General features: G+C 41.3%; 2 protein-coding genes across 2 annotated transcripts in view; one reads left to right on the forward strand and one right to left on the reverse strand.

The window, feature by feature from the left end:
- The first annotated feature begins 4,061 nt into the window (after positions 1-4,061).
- LOC139215830 (G-protein coupled receptor 20) lies at positions 4,062-6,518 on the forward strand. Its single transcript, XM_070846863.1, has 4 exons — positions 4,062-4,241; positions 4,355-4,611; positions 4,720-4,852; positions 5,925-6,518. Exons 1-4 carry the CDS (start codon positions 4,062-4,064, stop codon positions 6,516-6,518), a joined length of 1,164 nt encoding a protein of 387 aa, XP_070702964.1.
- Positions 6,519-13,428: 6,910 nt separating this feature from the next.
- The window catches only part of LOC139215357 (solute carrier family 45 member 4), a 28,983-nt gene continuing 20,152 nt past the window's right edge, over positions 13,429-22,259 (reverse strand). Inside the window, exons 3-14 of the mRNA XM_070846299.1 lie at positions 20,425-20,604; positions 20,096-20,286; positions 19,789-19,975; positions 18,443-18,889; positions 17,935-18,206; positions 17,637-17,798; positions 17,109-17,208; positions 16,874-16,954; positions 16,435-16,565; positions 15,796-15,864; positions 15,545-15,699; positions 13,429-15,332 (exon numbers count right to left, since the gene is read on the reverse strand). Of these exons, the coding sequence (XP_070702400.1) occupies positions 15,149-15,332; positions 15,545-15,699; positions 15,796-15,864; positions 16,435-16,565; positions 16,874-16,954; positions 17,109-17,208; positions 17,637-17,798; positions 17,935-18,206; positions 18,443-18,889; positions 19,789-19,975; positions 20,096-20,286; positions 20,425-20,604 (2,159 nt within the window). The 3' untranslated portion in view covers positions 13,429-15,148. The remainder of the gene's footprint in view (positions 15,333-15,544; positions 15,700-15,795; positions 15,865-16,434; positions 16,566-16,873; positions 16,955-17,108; positions 17,209-17,636; positions 17,799-17,934; positions 18,207-18,442; positions 18,890-19,788; positions 19,976-20,095; positions 20,287-20,424; positions 20,605-22,259) is intronic.

A 22,259-nucleotide genomic window follows, 5' to 3' on the forward strand; every position in this document is an offset into this window, starting at 1 on the left:
TCTCTCTCTCTCTCTCTCCCTCTCCACTCTCTCTCTCTCTCTCTGTGTGTTCCTAGAAGTGTGTGTGTAAATTTGATGAAAGTGGTTCACAGGCTGGCCACATTGTAAAAACATCTACAGAAACAGTTTATATTTCTTTGTCTGTTTCTCTCTATTATTCCCCCCCTTCTCTAATTGACTCCATTATTTACACAGAGACAAACAGAGGAGGGGAAGGACATATATTTTCCTCCTTCAGACCCTTTCAGTGTGGGACCACCTTGGAGACAGCTTTAAATAAACTGCACTGAAAACATCCTTGAATGAAATACTGCGTTTCGGGTTCTGCTTCCTTGTGTCAAGACAAGATAGTGTTCCTGTGAACTGTTATTCCCACTCCATCCAACAGCTTCCTTCAGTTTATTTATCTACCTACCATACTCCATGAGTTCTGCTACTTCTTCTCTGCATTGTTGGACACTACACTTATGCTCCTTTGTTGCTTACATGTTCCCATCCTTGCATGCATCCAGAACAAAATAAACTTTGCATTTAACTTGTCTGCAAGTCATTTATTTGGGCCATGTTTTGCTGCGCCTCTACATACTGTTTCCCTCTGTTTCCTTCCACCATTTCCAAAGCGCCCTCTCAAAAATTCAAAAAGAGACTGAGACAGAAACATCGACTGGGATAAAGAAGATGAAGAGAAAATTAAAGTTTTCAAACTAAGGGGAAGAGAGCAGGAGAGGTAGAAGAAAACTAGAGGAGAGGAAGACTCTTTTCTACTGTGCTCTAATCTAATTCTTGTTTATTGTACTGAGTCTCTGTGAGACAGGATGCTGACGAGTAGCTCCATCTCCCTGATCGTACCCTCGGCTCTGCTGGAGGAATATTGTCCCGCCCAGACGGGTTCACATCCCAGCTCTGTGCTCTCTCTCTTCCTTCTGTCTCCTAACCAGTGACGGAAAGAAAAGAAGACACAGGGAGAAAGAGGAAGCAGAAGTGGGAGACTTACAGGATATAAACATCAAACCTTTAAGAAGCTGCAGGTGTTTCTCCTCTAAACGAGGACGTTTTCACTGACTTTATCTTCACAAGGTATGTTTCAGATACATGTTTTTAAACCTGTTTGGTGATCATTGTTTGTTCTTCTTGTTATTTCAGACAAGACGAGCAAAATTTAAATGCTGCATCTGAATGCTTCTTTAATACCATTGAAAACAAACATATATTTATTTCATCCAACAACACATTAGCTCTCTCATGTATAGGTTACAGGTAGCTCACTGATTATGATTATGATGGGGCATTCTGTGAAAACAGGAGCTTTCATCCACTAAAGGTTATATAAAGTGAAGTTATTTTATGTCTAAAACTGTTTGGTTTTAAGGTGTAGGTTAAAAGATGGTAGAGATTCGATAGTTACTTTTTTACAATCCACTTAATGTAAATCCAGGCCTAAAACAGTCATTAGGAGGAACACGCACATCCATACAGTTTTTTCAGTAACAATAATCTCCATAAATCTTTTATTGTATGTGCAGATGGTAATGTGCACAAGAAAAGCAGAATCAGGAACCAGATACCTGAGTGCAGGTATTTTCCTTTAGTCTTTTAGTCCAGGCCCTCAGCCATGTTTTATTGAACTGTCTGTATGATGAAGAAGAGTGGAAAAACCTTCCTTGGCAAGATGTGTTAACAGATAGGAGCTCATCTGTCTCTGGTATTTATAAGGAAAGAAAATACATTTTTGGCTAAATCTAGTGGATCTGTCAAGTGAAACTTTGACCAACTTTGGCTTAAAAAAACCCATTTGGTGTTCTGCCTTGTTTTTGGTTAAAAAAAGAACAGTCACTTACACTTAGAATATGAAAAAAAGGGTTTGTTCAGATGTCAAGATGGTGACATTTCATTCAAATCGTCCAAATGCATTTCATCAAATTTAACAGAGCACTTATTTTACAATGGAAGTCAAATATGTTTTATTATCATTTCCATGAGGAGATGGATCATCACCATTATTTAATTAAATATCCAAAAGTTGTCAACACGTCTGGACTGAGGCAGAAAAACGTTGTGTTTTAAGTGAAATAGAAACAATGAACCTGATATTTCAAGTATTGTGTACTGTGTGTTTGGTGACACTGTTTGAAGATGCCATCTTCACTTCTGTCAGCTAGAAATCTTTTCCTGCCACAGCAAGGATAGAAAGCCAAGATGATTTGGAAACAGTCATGTGACAAAACCAATCAAAACCCCTATTTCTAAAATCAAGACTCACCTTGGATGTTTAAAGCAGCTGAAAACTTCAAATTCAGTTAATAAAGTATTTATCCATAACATTAAATAGTCATGACTAAAGAAGAAACATTAGATTTAGAAAAAGAAACACATCTTTAGTTGATGTTTTTGACTGTTAAAGTGGGACCCTGTCACTCATAAGAAGATGATGATTAGGAAAGTGTGTTTTGGGGGCCTTTAACTTTTAAGGTAACATGGATAAGAGCTGTGGATAAAATCATAACAGCTGCATGGCTACCTATATATGTATGCACCTATATATGTTGAACTTTACACGTAAATTTACAGACAAGACATAACATGTTATTAGTAGCTCCCCACTTCACATGCAGGTCTTTTTTCCCACCATTTTATGTCTCCTAACATCCTCTAAGCCAAACCAGAGCTCCTTCAAGAGCTCTTGGTCTATTCTTATCTTATTGTGCTGTTAAATTCACCTTAAACATCTTGAAAGTGAACAGCATCGGCACGTTGAGGATTTTGAGGCCTCCCCTCCTTTAAACAGGATGTGTCACATTCATCAAATTTATGTGACTGGTTCAAGACAGACGTATATTTTGTGTGTCAGTGTGTGTGTTAAATAGCAGGACACACTGACATTGTTCATATTAATACTGTACTCTGTGTTTAAAGTAACACATGAGGTCACGTACTTAGTGTGGTTGAAAGTGTCACATCTTTTCAGAGAGCGCATGAAAATGGATTCAGTCGTCTCTACAGTACAAGAGGACGTTGTTTATAAAACGAGGATTTCAAAAGTCTCTCTCTCTGGATTAACTTCTGCTGATGTTGACCACTTTTCATCCACGGGGGTCATTACTCTTTCTTTTACTTTTTAGTATGTGTGTGTCTGTTCACCGAGCATGAATGTGTTGCGGTGTTTTAAACCAACTGGAGCACACTCCATCACTTAAGATTTGAGCTGTTAAGTCTATTTGTAATACACTATCTGCAGCTGACTCCAGGGTATAAAGTCGAGGCATCTGTCTCCTACAAACATTATGGGAGTTCTTCTCATGAGTTTAAATTCTTGTCGGGACTGTGTAACACAGAAGGCTTAATAATACTGTATAGTTTGAGCAAAAATGGTTAAAAGTAGGCAGCAGCAGCACAATTCTGGAAACAATTCTAACATGCTTTTAGCCTTTAAACTATAAACGAATGAGCCCTGGAGAATTATCAGGTTTATCTCCTCACTATAACAAAGTCACAAAAGCCATTTCATTACTATAATGACTTGTATAACTGCCAGTTGAGAAAAGCTGATACTGACATCAAAGCTATTTGGCCCAGTAAACACAACACAAAACCACACTGTATGCAGATAATGTATTAGTGTTCTTACAGAACCCTCCCTTTATTTTTTCTCATTTGGAAGCAACAGAAAGCACACATTGTTCTCTATACAGTACATACATCATTTGATAGAACTATTCATGAGCTTGTAGCTGAATTACACTGTTTTCATCAGTGAATAGTTTGCTCAGATGTCATGGAGATGAATCTGTCAACAGCTCAGTATCCCCAAAGTGCTTTTAGGACTTTTCATTTACATTGAATGTTAAAGCATTAAAGGTTAGTCTTGAGTTTGGAGATAGTAGTTCAACCATGTTTTTTAGCATATGACTTAGCAGTATTTCAGTCGTATAATAATATAATAATTATACGATTGAAAGAAAAAGCTCCAGAAATCTCAAGACAAGACTTATATTCTCTTGTTACCTCTTTGCTTCCTCTGTCACTCAGACACCATCTTGTCATTCATTCATCCCCTTCAACCAATGGAGAGCCTTCTTATTAACATCACCTCCACCACCAAGCCCCTCCTGCCCCTCTTGACCCCTAACCCAACGAACTGTACCACCTGGGACCAACAGTGGGGGACACCATACCTGCGTAGGTTAGCCCACCTGGATGTGCAGCTGTACCAAGACTTCTACGCTGTGTGGGTCTCTCTCATGGTAAGACGAGCTACTGCAGCAGTTAGTAGGAGAGAGGATCACGTTAGTCCACTTTTACACCCAAATAAAAGTAAGTATTTAAAGCCCTGATGCTCCATTTCTCCCTGCTGCAGGTGTGCAACTGTCTGATGCTGGTGGTTGGTGTAGTCCTCAACAGTCTGGCACTCTATGTCTTCTGCGGGGCCTCCACTCACTCCTCAGCCTCTGTGGTTTACACCATAAACCTTGCTGTAGCCGACCTGCTGGTGGCGCTGTCGCTGCCTGCTCGCATCGCTCTGTACCACAGTGGGGGGAGCTGTGTGGCCTGCTCCTACGTTCACACCTTCAGCTACTTCGTCAACATGTACTGCAGTATACTGTTCCTGACCAGGTGGGTGGGTCACTCTTCCATTCAGTATTTCAAGTTAATATCAACATGTAGCAAAAGCTTTTCTACCTCCTGTTGTCTCTGTGACTCCCCTTCTGCCCCCCCCCTCAGTATCTGTATAGATCGGTACCTTGCTGTCGTCCATGCCTCCAGTACTCTGCATCGATGCAGGACCACAGGAACAGCCAGGTGTGTCAGCGCCACAGTTTGGTTCATTGCAGTTGTGGTCACCTACTCTTTCCAGGTGAAGACACACACACTATTAACACAGCACAAACAGATAAATACATAGATGAACCTCCATAGTGTGGATTAAGCAGAATATAGGAAAAATCAGACTCAAAGTCTCCTTAAAAGTGGGGAGAAATCTAAGGTCTAATAAAAGAATGGATTGACTTCTTCCATTGTCTCCTCCTCCATCTCCCCCTTTTTTCTCCCTGACAAAATTAGAGAAAATTAAAATCATAACAATTAAAGCTCTTGTGCTCATATGCTTCTCTCCTTGTCTTTTGTGTCATCTCCTCTTGCCAGGCAGACATTACAGTCCATTATTTTCTCTGATGAAGACATTCATTATGGCAATTTTTGAAATTACACTGACACAAAGGACATGTATTAACTGTGGTTTTTTGATGTGTGTGTGTACCTCTCAAATCTTTGAATTTTCTGTTGATAAAGTTTGAGCTTCTTTGGCACTTACTCTGTTACCTGAGCAGATATGGTATCACTGCTTTTGCCAACTTCACATTTATTCAGTCTGATAATCCAAACAAAACAGGTGTTTCCGTTCAGGGGAATTCGGTACGACTGGCAGATACTTAACTTCCAACCACGGCTCCAACAGTACAAACCTAAGCCTAAGACCTATTTATGATGTAAAAACCTTTGGTAAAGCTGGTTAAAGTGTTACAGTAACTGGGAGGACGTGCAGCCTGGTAGGCCCACTTCAGGCCCAGACATTCCCAACTCAGTGGGTCACCATCTGTTTAGAACAGGGGCCACAAAATCCAAGGAAAAAGAAAAAAGAAATATGCCTGATACTGGATACTTTTACCTCTTCAGGCTTTTGAATGAAACAGAGAAAAGAAATCACTCCGGTTGAACTGACTCATAACAGTGAGGCTACAACCTGTGATGCGGTTTTTCTAATTTTTTGAAGCCAAAAAGGTTGTTCACCACTGGGTAAGGGACTAAATCCCTGCTGTGTTACATTAGGCTGCAGTGCATAGAAGAAGACCACACTTGTGTTATAACTTTAAGGTAAAACTAGCTCTCTAAGACCTGAAGTGTTGAGATCTCTCTGCTGCTCCCTACAGACCACAGCGCTGGAGTTCAGCTCCTCCTGTGTACTCCTCCCCGCCCTCTTCTACCTCACCATCCTGGAGTTCCTCCTGCCCCTGCTGGCCGTGGTGGGCTTCACTCTGCGCGTCGCCTGTTTTCTCTCCTCCAGTAAGGGTCTGATGCCCCAGCAGAGCAGAGCGAGGAGGGCACGAGCCGTCAGACTTCTGGCCACAGTCCTGGTGGTCTTCACTATCTGCTTCACACCATTCCACATCCGGCAGGTGCTGGTTTACTTCCGGGTCAACGTTGGAGGGGAGGACCTAGGGCGCAGGGCGGGGGCGGGGCACGTACTTGCCTATCACATCACAGTGACCCTGAGCAGCCTGAACAGCTGTCTGGATCCAGTGGTTTACTGCTTTGTGACGGACAGCTTCAAGAGAGTGTGGAGGACGAGGAGGAGGGGAGCGAGGGAGGGGGACGGGGAGGCTGGGCACACAAGTGGGGGAGATGGGGAGAGGAATTCAGTGAATAAGTGTCCGGGTACGGCCCTGGCGATAGCTCACAGCGTGGCCACACTCACTCTCACCAGCAGTCCCCTCTCTGCAGCCACCACGGAGCAGTCCATTTAAAGACAGGTGACCCCTCAACGCCTGTGCATGGAACAGTCCAGAGAGACGCCTGGAGGCACAGACTCACCGAGAGTGATGGATAAACATGCATGTAGAAACATTTAGAGGCTGGAAAAGAACAAAATGAATAATCACAGACAGACTGCAAATTTACAAAACACTTTTAAGGATAAACAACACCTCAGAGGCTGCCTCCTTCTATCCATCCTCATCCCACTGGACCACAAAGGGATACTGATGAGCTTGTACTGTTGGAGAGACCACATGCATCATAACATTGGGATGTTGAAAACAGAAAAATGTCCTCAAAAATATGTAAAGATCTTGAGTAGTTCTATCTTGCAACTTATTGTGAAAAGACAGAGAACGTACAGAGTTGATATTTGATATTTCACTTAGAGGAACTGACAGCTTCAGTACACCGACATCATGAACAGGCTGTGGCCACTTTCTTCAAAATTAAATGCAACCTAAACAGCTCAGCCATTATTTTTACAGTCACCAAGTTTTGATTCAGTCAGTTTTGATTGACATTGTCAGAGTCATTCATTTAACCATTATGTTTATTACTGAGGTTGTAGTTTGCAGTGGCTTTGAACACGTCTGCGTCACACTGTGAGGTGTTTCCAATTTTCCTCCAACTCCATTTACATTTACAAACATGTGAAGGGGAAGAATAATAGAGACACATTTCAACGTGGTGTAGTCCAGTTCAACACAACTGCAAACTGCAGCCGCAAGAATAAACACGTAGCTCAATTAAAACCTCTCATTGTAAACATTGTAAAGATAGAATATGTGGCAGAGCTGTTGTGCTGGATTGCATTAGATTGTATAAATGAACCTTAAAAAGTGAGCAGCGTCTTTTTGTTTATCATGTTTATAATTTAGGATATTTTCACTGTAATTAAAACTGCATCATGTCACCATAAAACTGCAACGTCACCTGTTCAATCAGCACAGTGACCTTTGTTACATGTCCTGCATGAACCTCACTCCGTCTCTCTCCCTCCCTACATTACCTCCCCCCTTTCTGTCTCTCCCTGTGGTTTCTGTCTGTATCTTCACCGTAATCTGTCCAATAAAGGTAAAAATGCCAAAATGTAGAAGTGGTATTTAGTTACAGCAGAGTATTGTGATCTAATAATGACCTTTAAAATGGAAAACACTCCATTTCGTGACCAGTTCTCTCACATTTTTGACCAGTTTTTCTGCGTAAAATCAAAGTGGAGGTTAGAAACACGCAGGAAAAATTTCATCAACAACATTTGAAAGCAGAATGACAGAAAGAAAGTTAGGGAGAGAGAGTCTTAAGTCAACAAACTAAATCAGCAAGAAGCAAAGCGCTATTCAGAAGTATAAACACTGTTAACAGTTCGTCCTCTGAGTACATAGTGCAGCTCTCTTTTACGCCTTTGTTTATCATTTTACAAGTGTCTAAATGGAGGGGTGCCGTCAGCATCATACAGAAAACTAACAACTCTAAAACACGGATGTTAAAGGAAACTATGAAAAACAAAAACAAATACCTGAGCTTCAACAAATGCTCTAGTTTGTTTTTCTGATGTTTCAGGGCGACATGATCTCAGGTGGGATTTCTAGGAAGATACTGTATACGATACTTAAAGTGTTTCATGTAGATAAGATAAGATAGTTGTGTGCAGTTTTAGAGTTAGATGACGTTTAAATACTTTTGGGAAAGAACTGAACTGAGTCAAAGGACCAAAAAAATAACACAACATACGTGTTATTAAAGAGACACAATGACGTTTTTGAACTTCCCCACCATTACTTCTTCTTGGCTTAGCATTTCTTACTAATTTATTCTTTTTTTCCTTTACATTTATGTTTTAACCGTTTTCCCAGACTTGTACCTATTCTATGATTTGTTAAACATAAAGTTTATTTTTGTCTTAAAGCCTGTTATCAAATTAAAACTTATTTTTTGCAGTAGTACAGGTACAGGTGTTTCTGCAGCTGCTGTCAATGAGCTTTAATATCTCTTTTATTAGCATTTACAGAGACGCACCCGTGCTGCTGGTGAATTCAGTCACACGTTACATCATATATGACTCCGTACAAAAACAGCCAAAAATCACACTAAGAAAATAATTTTGTGTTACAGCAAGCCAGAAAAAGATCAGATGTGCAGAGAGGCTGTTTGATTTGCTCCACCAGAGGACAGTGTCTCACCACAGCAGCAGGTCGGGTGGTCTGATTCACAATGAACTGTGACAGTCAGTGTAATGACATCAGACCGTGAAAGCAAATCGAACATACGCCTGATAATATAGTTTTACTGTTGAGGCACACAGCTGATGCAGCTCACTATGAGAAAGCTGGCCTGTGCAGCCTGTGTGTTTTCTGATCTGTAACACTTTATTATCTTTGAATGATGCCACACACTACTAGTGTGTAATGGGCCTTTTAGGATTATCTGATAAAAGTATATTCATTTTGTCTATGTGAATCAGTGTATATCATAGAATTCTATTATTAATTAATAGTTCTACTACATTTCTGTAGGATTACTACAGTTTTTTCATAACTGTTGTTTCTAGTCCATAAAACTACAAAAGATGATATTTACAACCACATTCCATCCAAATTATTACCCTACCTGGACTAAACTAATCTGTGTGGAAAGGGTTCATTCTCAAAATGTTTTAGTTTTTATCGACATATTAGAAAGGAGCTGTTCAGTGTTAAAGATTATTGCTGCAGACGAAGTGTCAGTCACAGAAGGAATATAAGTCATTAAATTGAGCAGTATTTCCCTTTAACCCCTCCAAAGGAGCAGAGGTCATTACAGTTCACTTAACGTGATGTTCTGGCCCTGTAAGTCTAAACCTCTGCATAAGCACATCACACACAGACGGCACACACACACAGTTTCAGGTTCCTTCTCTGGTTTCTCTGTATGGAAAGAGAGAGATGAACTGTGACGCTGTGTGTGTGTGTGTGTGTGTGTGTGTGTGTGTGTGTGTGCGTGCGACATCTGACTCTGCAGGAACAAAGTTTTCTGATCTTCCTCTCCTCTCTCAGCAGTCTGACCATCGTGGCATCATGGGAAACCAGACGCCTGCTTTAAAAATGCTGAGTGCAGTAAAAAATGTTGAAGCAGACCTGAAACTGCAGACCAGCAGGTTACTTCACCAGCAGTCACACTTTAACACTTTAACTACCCACAGATCTGAGAGTAAAGAGTTTCTACAACATGTACTGACCCATTTGCATGCAATACACCGAGTGAAATTACTTTTCATTATGAAAGATGTGCATTTTTGAAGACATTACCTGCTACTGTCGTTGCTGTTGTTCAGACCTGTGGGTAAAATGTCTGTAATGGAGCAAAACTGACCAATTATCAACACTGACTAATAATAAGCTCAGAACATTTCTGCTAACAACATTTCTGTCCTTCTGAACATCAGCATCCTCTCATACTATATGTATATTTAACCTAAACCCTCTTTAATCTATTTAAATAAAATCTTGTAGAGTGCCAACAGTCAAATCTTTGGCCTTCTGGAGACACTGTAAATCTGGAATAGCATCCGCTATTCACAGTTTTTCTGGTAACATCTTTCATCTGTCCAAGGTTAAAAAAAAGAGATAAACCCAAAGTGCACATTTATCAACTTTTCTGTGAGGTCAACTTTAGATAAATATATATTTTTGGGACAAAAGTTTTTATTTAAATGTAATTTTCTATCATTTTGTTCTGTTAAATAATGTGTATTTGATCTAATTTTGACATTTCTGGGTGTAGATTGTATGAAATGTTATTATAATGTGGTTTTACTTCACAATATGGATTTTTTTTAATCACATGATCTCCGTTCTCTATAACATTCCTGGGATTAGTTCTCCTATGAAGCAGAAACAACCTTCTCACTCTTCTGAAAATGTTGAAATAAATACAAAGAATTCTTCAGTTGGTGTAGAGCAGAGCTGTTTTTTTCTTCTCAAATGTTAAATAATGAAAGGAGTCATAGTTGGTTTACTTCTGAACAGATTTTAAAGGTGCGTTCCATACAGTGTTCATCCAGAGTCCTACATATGATGGCTCAAGCATATGTACAGACATAGAGATATATACAGTCTTTATATAGAAAACAAAACTACTAACAAAAATAATCATCTTTTTTATAGCAGCAAAAAAGAAGAAACTAAAAGAGAAATATGTATATTTACATCTTTTTTCTTTCAAACAAGGCATATTATATATAGTACACTGCGCATACTTGCTTTCCCATTCTTTAAGTATTCTTCTTGATTCAATCTCTGTGAAGATCCAAGTGTGTACAGGCATTTCTCTTCTCCGTCATTAACACACAGTTTACTTAGAGGCAGAGCCACACACACACAGAGCCTGGCCAGGTTAGACTTACTGCATGGCCGCCTCGCTGCTGCCGCTGCCGCTGCTGACAGCTGCTGGCTGGAGACATGAAACAGCATCACCACGTCAACACATTCACTCACTGATCAGGACAGTGGAGCCAAGATGGCTGCCACTGAAAAAGTGCAAAGGCCAGGCTCTCGTGTGTGTGTCTGCCTAAAATTCAAACGGATACAAAAAAGAAAGACATTTTTCTAGAAGAGTTGAAACACCAGAACAATAAAAAGACTCGTAAATAACCTGCGGTATTGCAGCCATCGATTCCAGAGTGAAGTGTAAACCAGGTGATTGCAAAGAACGGAGAACAAGAACCAAAATCAAACACTGAGATGACCTTTTTAACACACTCTTGCCTTTTCCTTTACATGCGAGCAGCTGTGAGACAACTGCTCTCTCTCTCTCCCTCTCCCTCTCTCTCACACACACACACACACACACACACACACACACACACACACACACACTCACTCACTCACTCACTCACACACACTTCACCCCACCCCACTTCTGTAACATCTCCTGTAACAGCATATAGAATAGCTTTAATTTATTCTTTAGGAAACTAAGTGAAAAGTGTCCTTTATAGACAAGAAAGCTACAAAAAAATAAATATCCACAGTTATTTTTTTTCTTCCGTTTGCAACACACTTCTACTGTTGTTTGTTTTTTTTCTTAACTTATGTGCAAGTTCTGTGCAATGTCAGACCCCCCTCCCCTCCCCTGGCTTGTCGAACATCAAAACAAAAATGATTTCAGCTGAAATCACTTCACATTCATTGACTTGTTTTTTTCAAACATTTAAGTCACAAGATGGAATCAAAGGTAAGAACTCAATCTCCCAGCAGGCCGAGCTGCTGTCTGAACATTCCAGAGTCTGCGGTAAAAAGGCTGGGGACATTAAGAACAAAAAAAAAAAAAAAAAGAAACCTAAAAATCAAAGACTTCCCACTGCATTGGAACAGAAACACTCAAGTTGCACTTCAAGTATTCACGGCCTGAAGTGTCTCGCCTACACTTTTAACAAGGAGCGTCGTTTGGGACGACACACGTTTTGTCTTTTAGCATTTCAATGCTCTCCATCGTCAAATGTGTGCCGCCTGAAACTGTGCTAACTTTATAAGAAAAGCCATACGCTTGTTAAGAGTGTGCTGACCCAGACCGAGCACAATGCTTCAGCTTAAAGAGTACATGTTGGTTGTTTTTTTTTTTTTTTTTTTTTTTTCACATTTAAGTTCAAACAAAAAGACACAAACATCCAGCCATGCATTAGAAAATACATCCCTGACCTATTAGGACAATAAAGAAAAGAGCTTGAGTGATTTGTACAGAGTCATACTTTGGTGTTGCAGACATGCATATTGCTGTTGTGGCATGCAAACCTCCCAAACCCAAAGTTATTTTTTTAAGCTTCATTTTTGTCCTTAAACTGAAGTTGCGTGTCCATTTTTTAAATTCTATTTTATTGCCCTGGTGGTTACAGAGGCCGTTCAAAACTCTAGCGTCTGTACCTCCTCGTCTTTGTTATCATCCCCATCCCTGCTTTTCTTTTGTCCCAGCACCACAGTCAGAGCAGGGTCGACCCAGGAAGTAACATACGCTCTCTACTCTGCTCTGGGACTGACTGAATGTACCTGAAATTATGGAAGGAATCTATTTTGTTAAATAAAAATTTTAAAAAAAGGGTTAAACACCACCAACACCCACCCGAGTGAAAAACAGCAAGCACATCATCAGTGAGTGAATTCTCCTCTAAAACAAATTTAAAATAAACTTCTCTGCCAAATACTTGAATGCACACTAAAATAAAAATAAATGCGCTCACGGCAATGTACATTTCGATTCCTTTCAATTTGCATGTTTCAGCTGATTGAGCTGAAAGGAAAGCTGACCCAAATCCACAGACTTTCACGTCGGGGAAAAAAAAAAAACGCCTGGAACGGTTTTCAGAAAGGATTTCATCAGCACAAACAACCCTGCTCTGCCTTCCCTCAAAGTCCTCTCCCCCCTGCTGATGAACAGAGGCCGTTATTGCAACTAAAGATCTGATTTGTCCAAAAATAAACGAGACAATTAAGTGTTTTGTCTTACTGACTACATGTTTGTTTAAATGTCCAGAACACATCGATGGTCATTATTACTAAGAGTTTAGTTTTAACTTGTTGAACTTGCATGTATCCCCTCTGTGTGTTTTGTTTTTTTTGACCAGCCTATTATCTCATCAGTGTGTATGAATATTAATGGGTTCAAAGTAAACTTCCTCATCCACCATCACAGTGCTGCCCAATGCCCTCATTAAACTGCAGATGCTGCCGTTTTGAAAAAGCCACTTTGTTAAACTGGAGTTAGGGACGCTAAGTGGAGCGTCAGAAGCATGTGATGCAACGCTGAAGCTGTTAGGTTCAAGAAATTATATTTTTTGGTCATGGACAAGCTTGCTTTTGGATGTTTGTTTTTTTTTTGTAAATTAACAAATTATTCTTTTTTTCAAATCTTCTCATCTAACTCAGCACCAAAATGAATAACAACATTTCTCCACTCCTCCTCATCCCTCTCTTCATTCTTAAGCACCCATTTAGTGTACGATACACAGATGTATGAGCATCTACAATACTCTTATCTGCTTTTCTCCTTCTGTCTATATTTGGCCCAATATAGTGGAAGCAAGACAGCTAAACCAGGGGCTCAGGTGACAAGGCTAAACCTGTTATAGGTTACTACTTCTCAACACTGGAGGCTTTTATTTTTGCCTCTCTTATATTACATAGGCCCTGGAAACATGAGGTTTACTATACATTTTACTTTAAATATATCCAGGATCCTTTCTAATATTCCTGTGTCTCTAATATTCTGAGTGTCAGGAAGCTCCATCCTGCTGGTGTCCTAAGACGAACGAATCAATCACGCCAAAAGATTCAATGAGGATTACAAGCAATACTTGTCTAACTAAATGCTATATAACACTCTTTTAACAATGGCTCAGCTAATGTGCAGTTACTGACATTGTGCTAACAGATTTTCTAAAAAATAAAAAAAAAAAATGAGCAAGAAAGAGAGCAAACTCCACATTTCTCTGCTCTTCTCCTCTGTGCTGTGGTTTGTCTCCTCTCTGCTCCTCTAACATGCAGCATGTAGGTTAGTCTGATTATTCAAAACGAACACAAGCATCATTCTGGGCCCTACATAAATCATGAAAATAATATTTGGGATTTTAATGCCCTGTATGCTGCTCATATTGCATCTGTGCTCTTGCTTTGCTGGAATTTCACTCAATGCACATCTGTATTTTTGACTCTCATATACAGGCAACTTTATGCTAATGCTCTTACATATAGTCGACTTTGCCCTGGAGTGACGGCTAACTTAAAGACTTAAAGAAGAAAAAAAAAAAACAAACAATCAATTTGTGGAATCGAGATCAATATTTTTTTCCCCAGGAACCAGGCTTCAGGCTCTTAGTTTCAGAAATGCCACTTCCAAACGTCTCTAGAGTCTTAAAGCTACTGTCGCAGAGTGCTGTAAAAGTCCCACAAAGCCGAGTGTGTTGTTTATTTGGGTGAACACGGTGCCTCCTCCGGAGACGCCAAAGTCAGCAGACACACACACACACACACACACACACACACACACACACACACTCTCTCTCTCGTCCATTAGCTTTCGTATCACGAAGCAGAGATTCGATCGAGCCGATTCCACAGCGAGGAAGAACAATTTTCAGCATTTTTGAATGATTGCAGCTTCGAGGACTAATGTTCATCATCAACGTTCATTATTCAGGTGTGCATTCGATTGTTTTGACCCCGAATGGAGGGGTGTGTGCGTGTACATATGCGTGTGTGTGTGCGTGCAAATCCCCTGAAGTTTCCTGTCCAGGCGGCTGCTCAGTAGCACCTCCTAGAGGCCCTGAGAGACTGAGACGATCTCTCCTGAAAACCACGTGGACGACCATGATGGATTTCAGGACCAGAATGCTTTTCCGTGGGTTAAGTTGGTTGGTGTAACGCTGGTCCCACAGCAAACTGAGTTGTTTTCTTCAGCAAATCAAGACATACCAGATCGGAAAAAGCCAGTCAAAGCAAGAACAGACACAGAGAGTGGAGCAAACGCACGCCAACCGCTCTCCTCTCTCTTCTTTGTGTCTATAAACTCCAGCACTGCGAGGCTGGCGGCACCTCTGTGATTAAAGTGAATTTAGTCGTTTCTTTAGCAACGCATCTTCCGAACTCAATCACAGGACAGACTCGTTCTCCGTGTGACAGGAGGAAGTGGTGGTGGTGGTGGCTTTGCCCTCCTTGTTGAGTTTCAGGAAGCTGGGTTTCTCTATCGTCACTGCAACAGCCTCTTCGTTGCTGCTGGGATTTTCCACCTTTGTCAAGGCCCGTTTCTCTGAAGCTTTGGCTGAGTCCCCGTCCCTGCCAATCGTAATTAAAATCACCACTGTTAGGACTGTATTTAGGCTTTAAAAGGAATAGTTTGTCTGTCTTACTTAAGAGTCAGAGGTTCATACCGACCACAAAGACATGAGGATGGTATCAATCTTCTCATCTAAGTCTTGGCTTGAAATACTGTGTAACTGTATTTCTTAAAATGACGGCGAGTGACTGAGACCAGGTGGTTTTCTTACCGGCTGTTTGGAGTCGGGTAAATGACCAGGAAGCAGGCGGTGAAGAATCCAAGAAGTGAGCCCCCAGAGGCCACCATGGGAATGACACGGACACTGCCAACAGCTTCGACGACAGCACCCAGAGCTGAGGCCACCAAGATCTGACTGATGTACACCTGAAGAATCATACATGAGTATGTAACAGCAGTCTTTTGAGAGCACTATAGCAGCCACATACAGACTGGTTTCATTGAGACAATATGAAAACTCACCTGGCAGGATAAGATAGCACAGTCGATGCCAAATCCTCTCCGGGAGTTACCAGGGCTGTGTTTGATGTACTGCAGGGGACAGAGAAAGTTACAATTAATGAATGCCACTGAAAGCTACATTTTGGAAGAATAGTTTTTGAGTTAGAAATTTCTTTTTAAGTGTAGCTGCCAGAACAATGTAGGTTAAACACTTCATCTTAACTTGGTAGTGATTTTAAAAAAAAAAAGAAACAATAAGACCAGAAACAAAAGGTAAAAGTTTGTTTGCTTTGAGATCAACTTTTAAAAGGACAAGTCTGGCGTTATCACAGATTTTTCATACTGTCAACAAATCCCAAGAAAAATACAAAACCAACAATCACCTGATAAGCACAGATCGGTTCCAACTGGAAATGTAAGATGAGTCATTTGTTGACGGTAATAAAATTACAGAATATCACCAGACTTATCCTGTTTAATTTGCGAAGACCGCTTTAAACTAAACAGTACTTTACGTAATCTATCTATCTCGGACAACACACATTAATTGACATCATCGTGAAGTAAAATGTGCCAGATCTGACCTGCTGTCCTTGAGCAGGTTCGTGTTACATATTAAAAAGGAACAAACAGGGATTTTCAGGTTGAATGTGTCGGTACCTCTTTGATTTCGTGGTACTGTCCGAGCAGGGCATAAGGACAGTAGGAGATACTCATGGAGATGATGCCCATGCTGCTGATCATCACCATAGCAACATACACGTTAGGGAAGATCGCCATGACGGCAGTTCCTATGGTGGGAAAAAGATTTTAAAAATCCAGAGTTACTTATTAGAAGGTTTCGACATCTTTTCTTCAATCTTAGGGCTGTAGTGAATTAAATATACTCAAATCAATTAGGCACTTTTCTTTAGCTGGAAAGTGAACTAATACAGATAGTGATTTATTATGTCAATGCAATAAAGAATAGTCTCAAGCCCTTCATTCAAAATCCAGGCACTTTTCAAACCTTGAAAACACTACATAAAGTTAGATTTCCAGCACCCAAACAAACCATTTATTTCATTCTATTCTATTACTGTGGTCCTGTGGTTCATACCTATGGAAAATCCAAGCGTCCCCAGGATGTAGATGACCTTAATGCTCAGGTCAAAGTTGTCGAGGTACTTCTGGAGGATAGCTGGAAACGTAGATCAGTCGATTAGTAAGTCCAGGGTTTAATGTCGAGACGTGTTGTTTTCTTGACGTCAGTTAGAAATCGAGTGTGGAGGCGAGTATGCATGTGACGCTGCGTGTGCATTCCTGTCATGTGAACAAGTGTGCTTGTGTTTTACCTGAGCACGTAGCAGCAGTCATGGCATATATAACCAGTCCCCAACATCCCATCTGAACTCCTCTGTGATAATTATCCAACAAGGTAGAGTTAACAGGCGCCTGAGAGAGAGAAAAATAAGCTTAGATTTGAAGTGAGCTGTGGAAGACAGGATCAAAGACAAAGTCAAAACGAAAAAGCAGAGAGAATTTAGTGATAATTTTTAACACTCAAATCAAGACAGACATGCGAACACATTTACAAATGCTTAATTGCTGAATAGTCCTGGGTTTTTAATTATTCATTTATGTCCTTGTTTTCAATATTGGAGCTGCTTTCTATTACTTTAGATAATAAAGATTATATAATACAGCAAAATACATGTTTTTAGGTCAAATAATGATTAATCCCACTATGTTTTGTATTGTTCTTTGTCTTGAAATTTCAGATTTCCACATTGGTTCGGACAAGCTAACATGCTAACATTAAAGGGACTGTAAGGGTATCTATATATCCTGTCTGAATGTGTTTCAACCACTGATTTTCGTACGGTAGGATCTCCATGGTAGATGACTTGTCCCATGAAGTCGGTGAAGAAGACAGCCTCAGCGATGATGGAGAACCAGGTGAGCAGGTGACAGACACACAGGCGCAGCAGCTCCGGAGGCATCTTGAGCATGGAGAGCCACAGCAGCCGCACGGTGGTCTCAACCTTTAAGAGAGGAGACAAGATCGGACAACATCCTACTGTAAAGAGGCACTTAGCATATTGGAAACACACGACAGGGCTAGATCGTTGTCATGGTTATAGGTCACTGGCACAATAAAGGAAAAAAAATGTTAGGTACCTCTCCCTCTTCGCTTTCTGTGTCTCCGCTGGAGGAGTTGGTGTTTCCGCTGCGGTGTCTGTTTCTCTGTCTGCTCCTCCTCCTCTGTCTGGCCTCCACTTCGTACAGGTCATTCATGCTGTGAGACGGCTTGATGAGAAAAGCGGCGTTGGCCCGGCGGTAGCGGTAGCGGCGGCTCCCCACTCGGCCGTAGTAGGAGAAGGTGCAGGACGGCTGGCGGTAGAAGGTGTGACGGTAACGTGACTGCCGCATGGGTGCTCCAGTACTGGCAGCTGGAATACAAAACAGATTTTGGATTTAACATTAAGTGACTATTTATTCTTCTTTACAGGTTCAGAAACCACGAGGATAGGAAGGATAGGACATGTCCCCTTTCTTATTGTACATCTTGTCTACCTGGTACACTTAGCTTAGCATAAATACTGGAAACGGGACAAAAGATTGAAGAAAACAAATAAAATGCATTATAATATCGTTATATATATTGTTGGTATATAACAATACCAACCTTTGACCATCCCAGCACGATGTGCCTGGCCTTTAGAGCTCAGCCTGTTAGAGTTAACTCTGTCAGTGTTAGTCACACTGGCTAACAGCCGCCCGTTCAGTGTCCGCTGCTCATTTAGCTGATTGTTCAACAACGCCTCCTGACCATCATCATTTTCCATTTCCTGTAAGAAAGCCGAGAGGCGGGAAATCTTGGGGCCAGGAGCGTGTGTTTGGTGGTTGTTGGCATGGAGGCGAAGCAGGTCCTGACTTCCTGCACTGCTGCTCCGTCTGATGTTGCCGATGCTGCGACTGGGGTTGAAGAAGGAACCAGTTGTAGGAGGCGAGCCGTGGTAAGGCGAGAGGCGGTCAGCGAAAATGGACGGCTCTATGTGGCACAGGAACAACGCATCGTGGTCCAGGTGGTCAAGAGCGCCGTCGGCCATGGCAAGAACACTGTCACTTTTACCTGAATACAGACGAGGAGAGATTTAAAGTCAGGCAGTTGACAGTTTAACTGATATCATTACATCCAACATTTAGTCTGATGCGTGACCAAGAAAATATTGACAGCCATCTTTTCCTGCTTCTCAAACAGCTTGGTTGGAGCATTATCTGTTCTGTACTATTTTCTTATTCATTATTTTGATTTTTGAATGTAGTTTTTCTTCGATCAGTTTGCTGCTGACCACACTAGCATCACATTAGCTGTCTGAGGCTAATGCAATGCATATATTTTAAGTAACACTTTAAGCTAACTGCTAATCAGTGTTGGGATAACTGGTGATGTTACAATGTAACTAATATGACAGCTTGTCTATAATTTGTGAATCCAGTTTCCTTGTTACTGTGGTGTGTGTGTGTGCCTTTGGTCTATCTGGTGTTTATTGTATCTGATTTGTAATCACTGTGACTGCATTTGTTGTCCAATATGGTCTCAGTTTTACAGCTGCTTCCAGTACAAACCTCAGAGGCGAACTACTATCTTTAACCTCTATTGGTGGTGTGTTTTGTTTTTACCTGATGGGTGGAAATAAAAACTTGTGGACAGTCTCTGTATAGCACCACTGAGATCTAGATAGTCTATAATACCATAAATATTGTATCTTTTCAGGAATGGAGAGACAAGGACACAAGATAAGACTCCTATGTTTTGGTTTGATGAGGAAAACATTTATCAAAATGGCCCTAAGCTATCTGATGAAAGTGGCAGCTGAGATAAAAGCTAACTGAAATCTAAATAACAAGGAAATTAGCTTAACTGCTTTCTTTCCTGTGTTTTTAAACTGTGGAGACACAGGACCACCAGATATCACCATCCTACAACAGATTTTCTTTACCAGGTTTCTTTAAGTTTTGTGCACTTACTTCTCACTAGCTCCACCTCGAGGAAGTCCATGTCCACATCCCCACGCTCTGACTGGTCGTCTGCGTACGGGTCATAGATGTCGTAGCTGTCCATCGTTTCATCCTCTCCAATCAATTCCAACCTGGGGGCAAGAAGTCCTGTCCTGCCATTGGCCGATGGCTGTGGGTTGGTGCGATCTGGACTCTCCTGGAGAGACGACAGTGAGAGGAGCACCTTTTGTTACGTCATGGAAAACCGAAGTGTTGGGGGATTCCTTTAACTGTGCAAACACACACACACACACACACACACACACACACACTGTACCTGGTCCAGCCGGTCATGTTGGGGCGAGTACTGCTGCTCCTCAATACTGAAGAGATGTAACACCACAGAGACAGAGAAAAGGATGGCAGCGAAGAAGAACAGGATCTGCTCCTGGGACTTGAAGGCAACACCAAGGAAGGTGTGTGTCCAGTCTAAACCTCCAAGAGCATAGCCGACCGCACCACCAAGACCTGCACACGTGGACAAACAGACAAGTTTAAACTTACAAGAAGACATAATCATTTTGTGATTCGTGGCGAGTTCATTTCTGTTAATCAAACCAACCACTGCCAAATTAAATATGTGTGTGTATCAGATGTCAGCCGTACCTGCTGAGGCAGCATGGATGTTGAGCGCCATGTCTTGTTCCTCTGTGTCTGCTACGTCTAGCAGGTACGCTCTGATTGGTCCCTCTGTTGCGTCCGCACAAAAGTCCAACACCACCACCCCCAGCACAGTAAGGACAATTCCTATTGGTTGTTTCCCCTGCACGTCACCCATTGACAAACCTGACGGGGAAAAACATGAATGGACGAAGAGTTTTAATGATAAAATGTGTGCTAATTTTTTCGTTTTAAAAGAGTAAGTTCACCTCTAGACCAATGTCTAATGGAATCAAGCCATGTAGATAGTTTCAGATTTATTTGTCAGGGTTTTAGGATTTTTGGCACCATTACGATGGATAACTGACACAGTTATGTTATATTTTTATATGGGTGAATCAGTGCTTCGATTGTACGTGCATCTTGATGCGTGTTGCGCGCAGTGATGGTTAAAAAAGGAAGAGAGGTTGTAACAACAGCACATGTGCAAAAAGAATGAATAAATATAAATCTTAATCTTACAAATGAATATCAAAACAGGAAATATAAATAGTCTCTACATCCAAACACAAACATCTGGAGTTGTTACGCTGATGTGACCCTGGTCAGAGCAACATATGTGATCAATAGCTGATTAGAGAGTTACAACAGCTGCACAACACAAACGCAAAGACACACAAATGGGTCACTGCACATTTCCCATACTGCTTTGCGTGATGTGTGTATGACCTTGTGTGTCTCATTACATTTGTGACCCAGTCCTCCCCTTGAGCTGTTCTGTAGGCCCAAGTGAGAAATTGTATGAATGTATGAAAATAACACAGTTTGTTTGTTTGTGTGTGTGTGTGTGTGTGTGTGTGTGTGTGTGTGTGTGTGTGTGTGTGTGTGTGTGTGTGTGTGTGTGTGTGTGTGTGTATGTATGTGTGTGAGAGAGAGAAAGATATTACGGGCAATGTGACGCAGCATGACTTTACAAACTCAAATCTATTAACCTAGGGGAAAACAGGTTCATAGAAGGAACAGCAGAGTGTTTATATGTGTGTGTTTGTGTGTGTGTGTGTGTGTGACAATGGAGTGGCGCGACTCACTAGCCAGGCAGACAGGAAGTGAATTGTGATTGGGTGAAAGGGGGAAGCAAACAGGAAGCATTTCCCTGTGAACTGCCTGGTCCTGTGTTCCCATGTCAACACACACACACACACACACACACACACACACACACACACACACACACACACACACACACACACACACACACACACACACACACACACACACACACACACACACACACACACACACACACACACACACACACACACACACACACAGACATACATACATGCTCATATACTGATTACTACAGTTTTCCCATGTCACCCTGTTTTGTTCACACACATTCATACATATATATATACACAACCATGGAAACGCACACTTTCTCTTATTCTCTCATTTGTCTCGCACAGACACAGGTCACCGGCCTTTTCCCATGTCAATCCTGCTGGCAAGGTGCTCTCACACACAAACACACACACACACACGCACACACTCCCTGGTGCCCTAAAACGACCTGAGTGCCAACCTCTGTGCGGAAGAATGGAGGTACAGAAGAAAAGAATTGAATAGAGCTGAATAGAAGCTGCTGACAGAGATCGGTTCACACAGCTCTCGTTCTTGTTATTTATAACTCCTTTGACAATTCATTTCACTTTGTTCTATTTAGAGACATTTAAAAGTCCGGTCGGCTATTGTTGCGCTGTTCATTTTTCACCCGTTTGGCTCACATTTTAATACATTTACACTCTATATCACATCAACCGCTTAATGTGGCCAATACT

Source organism: Pempheris klunzingeri, chromosome 16 (assembly GCF_042242105.1).
Source record: "Pempheris klunzingeri isolate RE-2024b chromosome 16, fPemKlu1.hap1, whole genome shotgun sequence".
Taxonomy (NCBI): Eukaryota; Metazoa; Chordata; class Actinopteri; order Acropomatiformes; family Pempheridae; genus Pempheris; species Pempheris klunzingeri.

Coding starts and splice junctions, on each gene's coding strand:
- LOC139215830 (XM_070846863.1), top strand. CDS start 4,062: ATGGAGAGCCTTCTTATTAACATCACCTCCACCACCAAGCCCCTCCTG. Junction 4,242..4,354: donor CTGTGTGGGTCTCTCTCATG/GTAAGACGAGCT, acceptor TCCCTGCTGCAG/GTGTGCAACTGTCTGATGCT. Junction 4,853..5,924: donor TGGTCACCTACTCTTTCCAG/GTGAAGACACAC, acceptor TGCTCCCTACAG/ACCACAGCGCTGGAGTTCAG.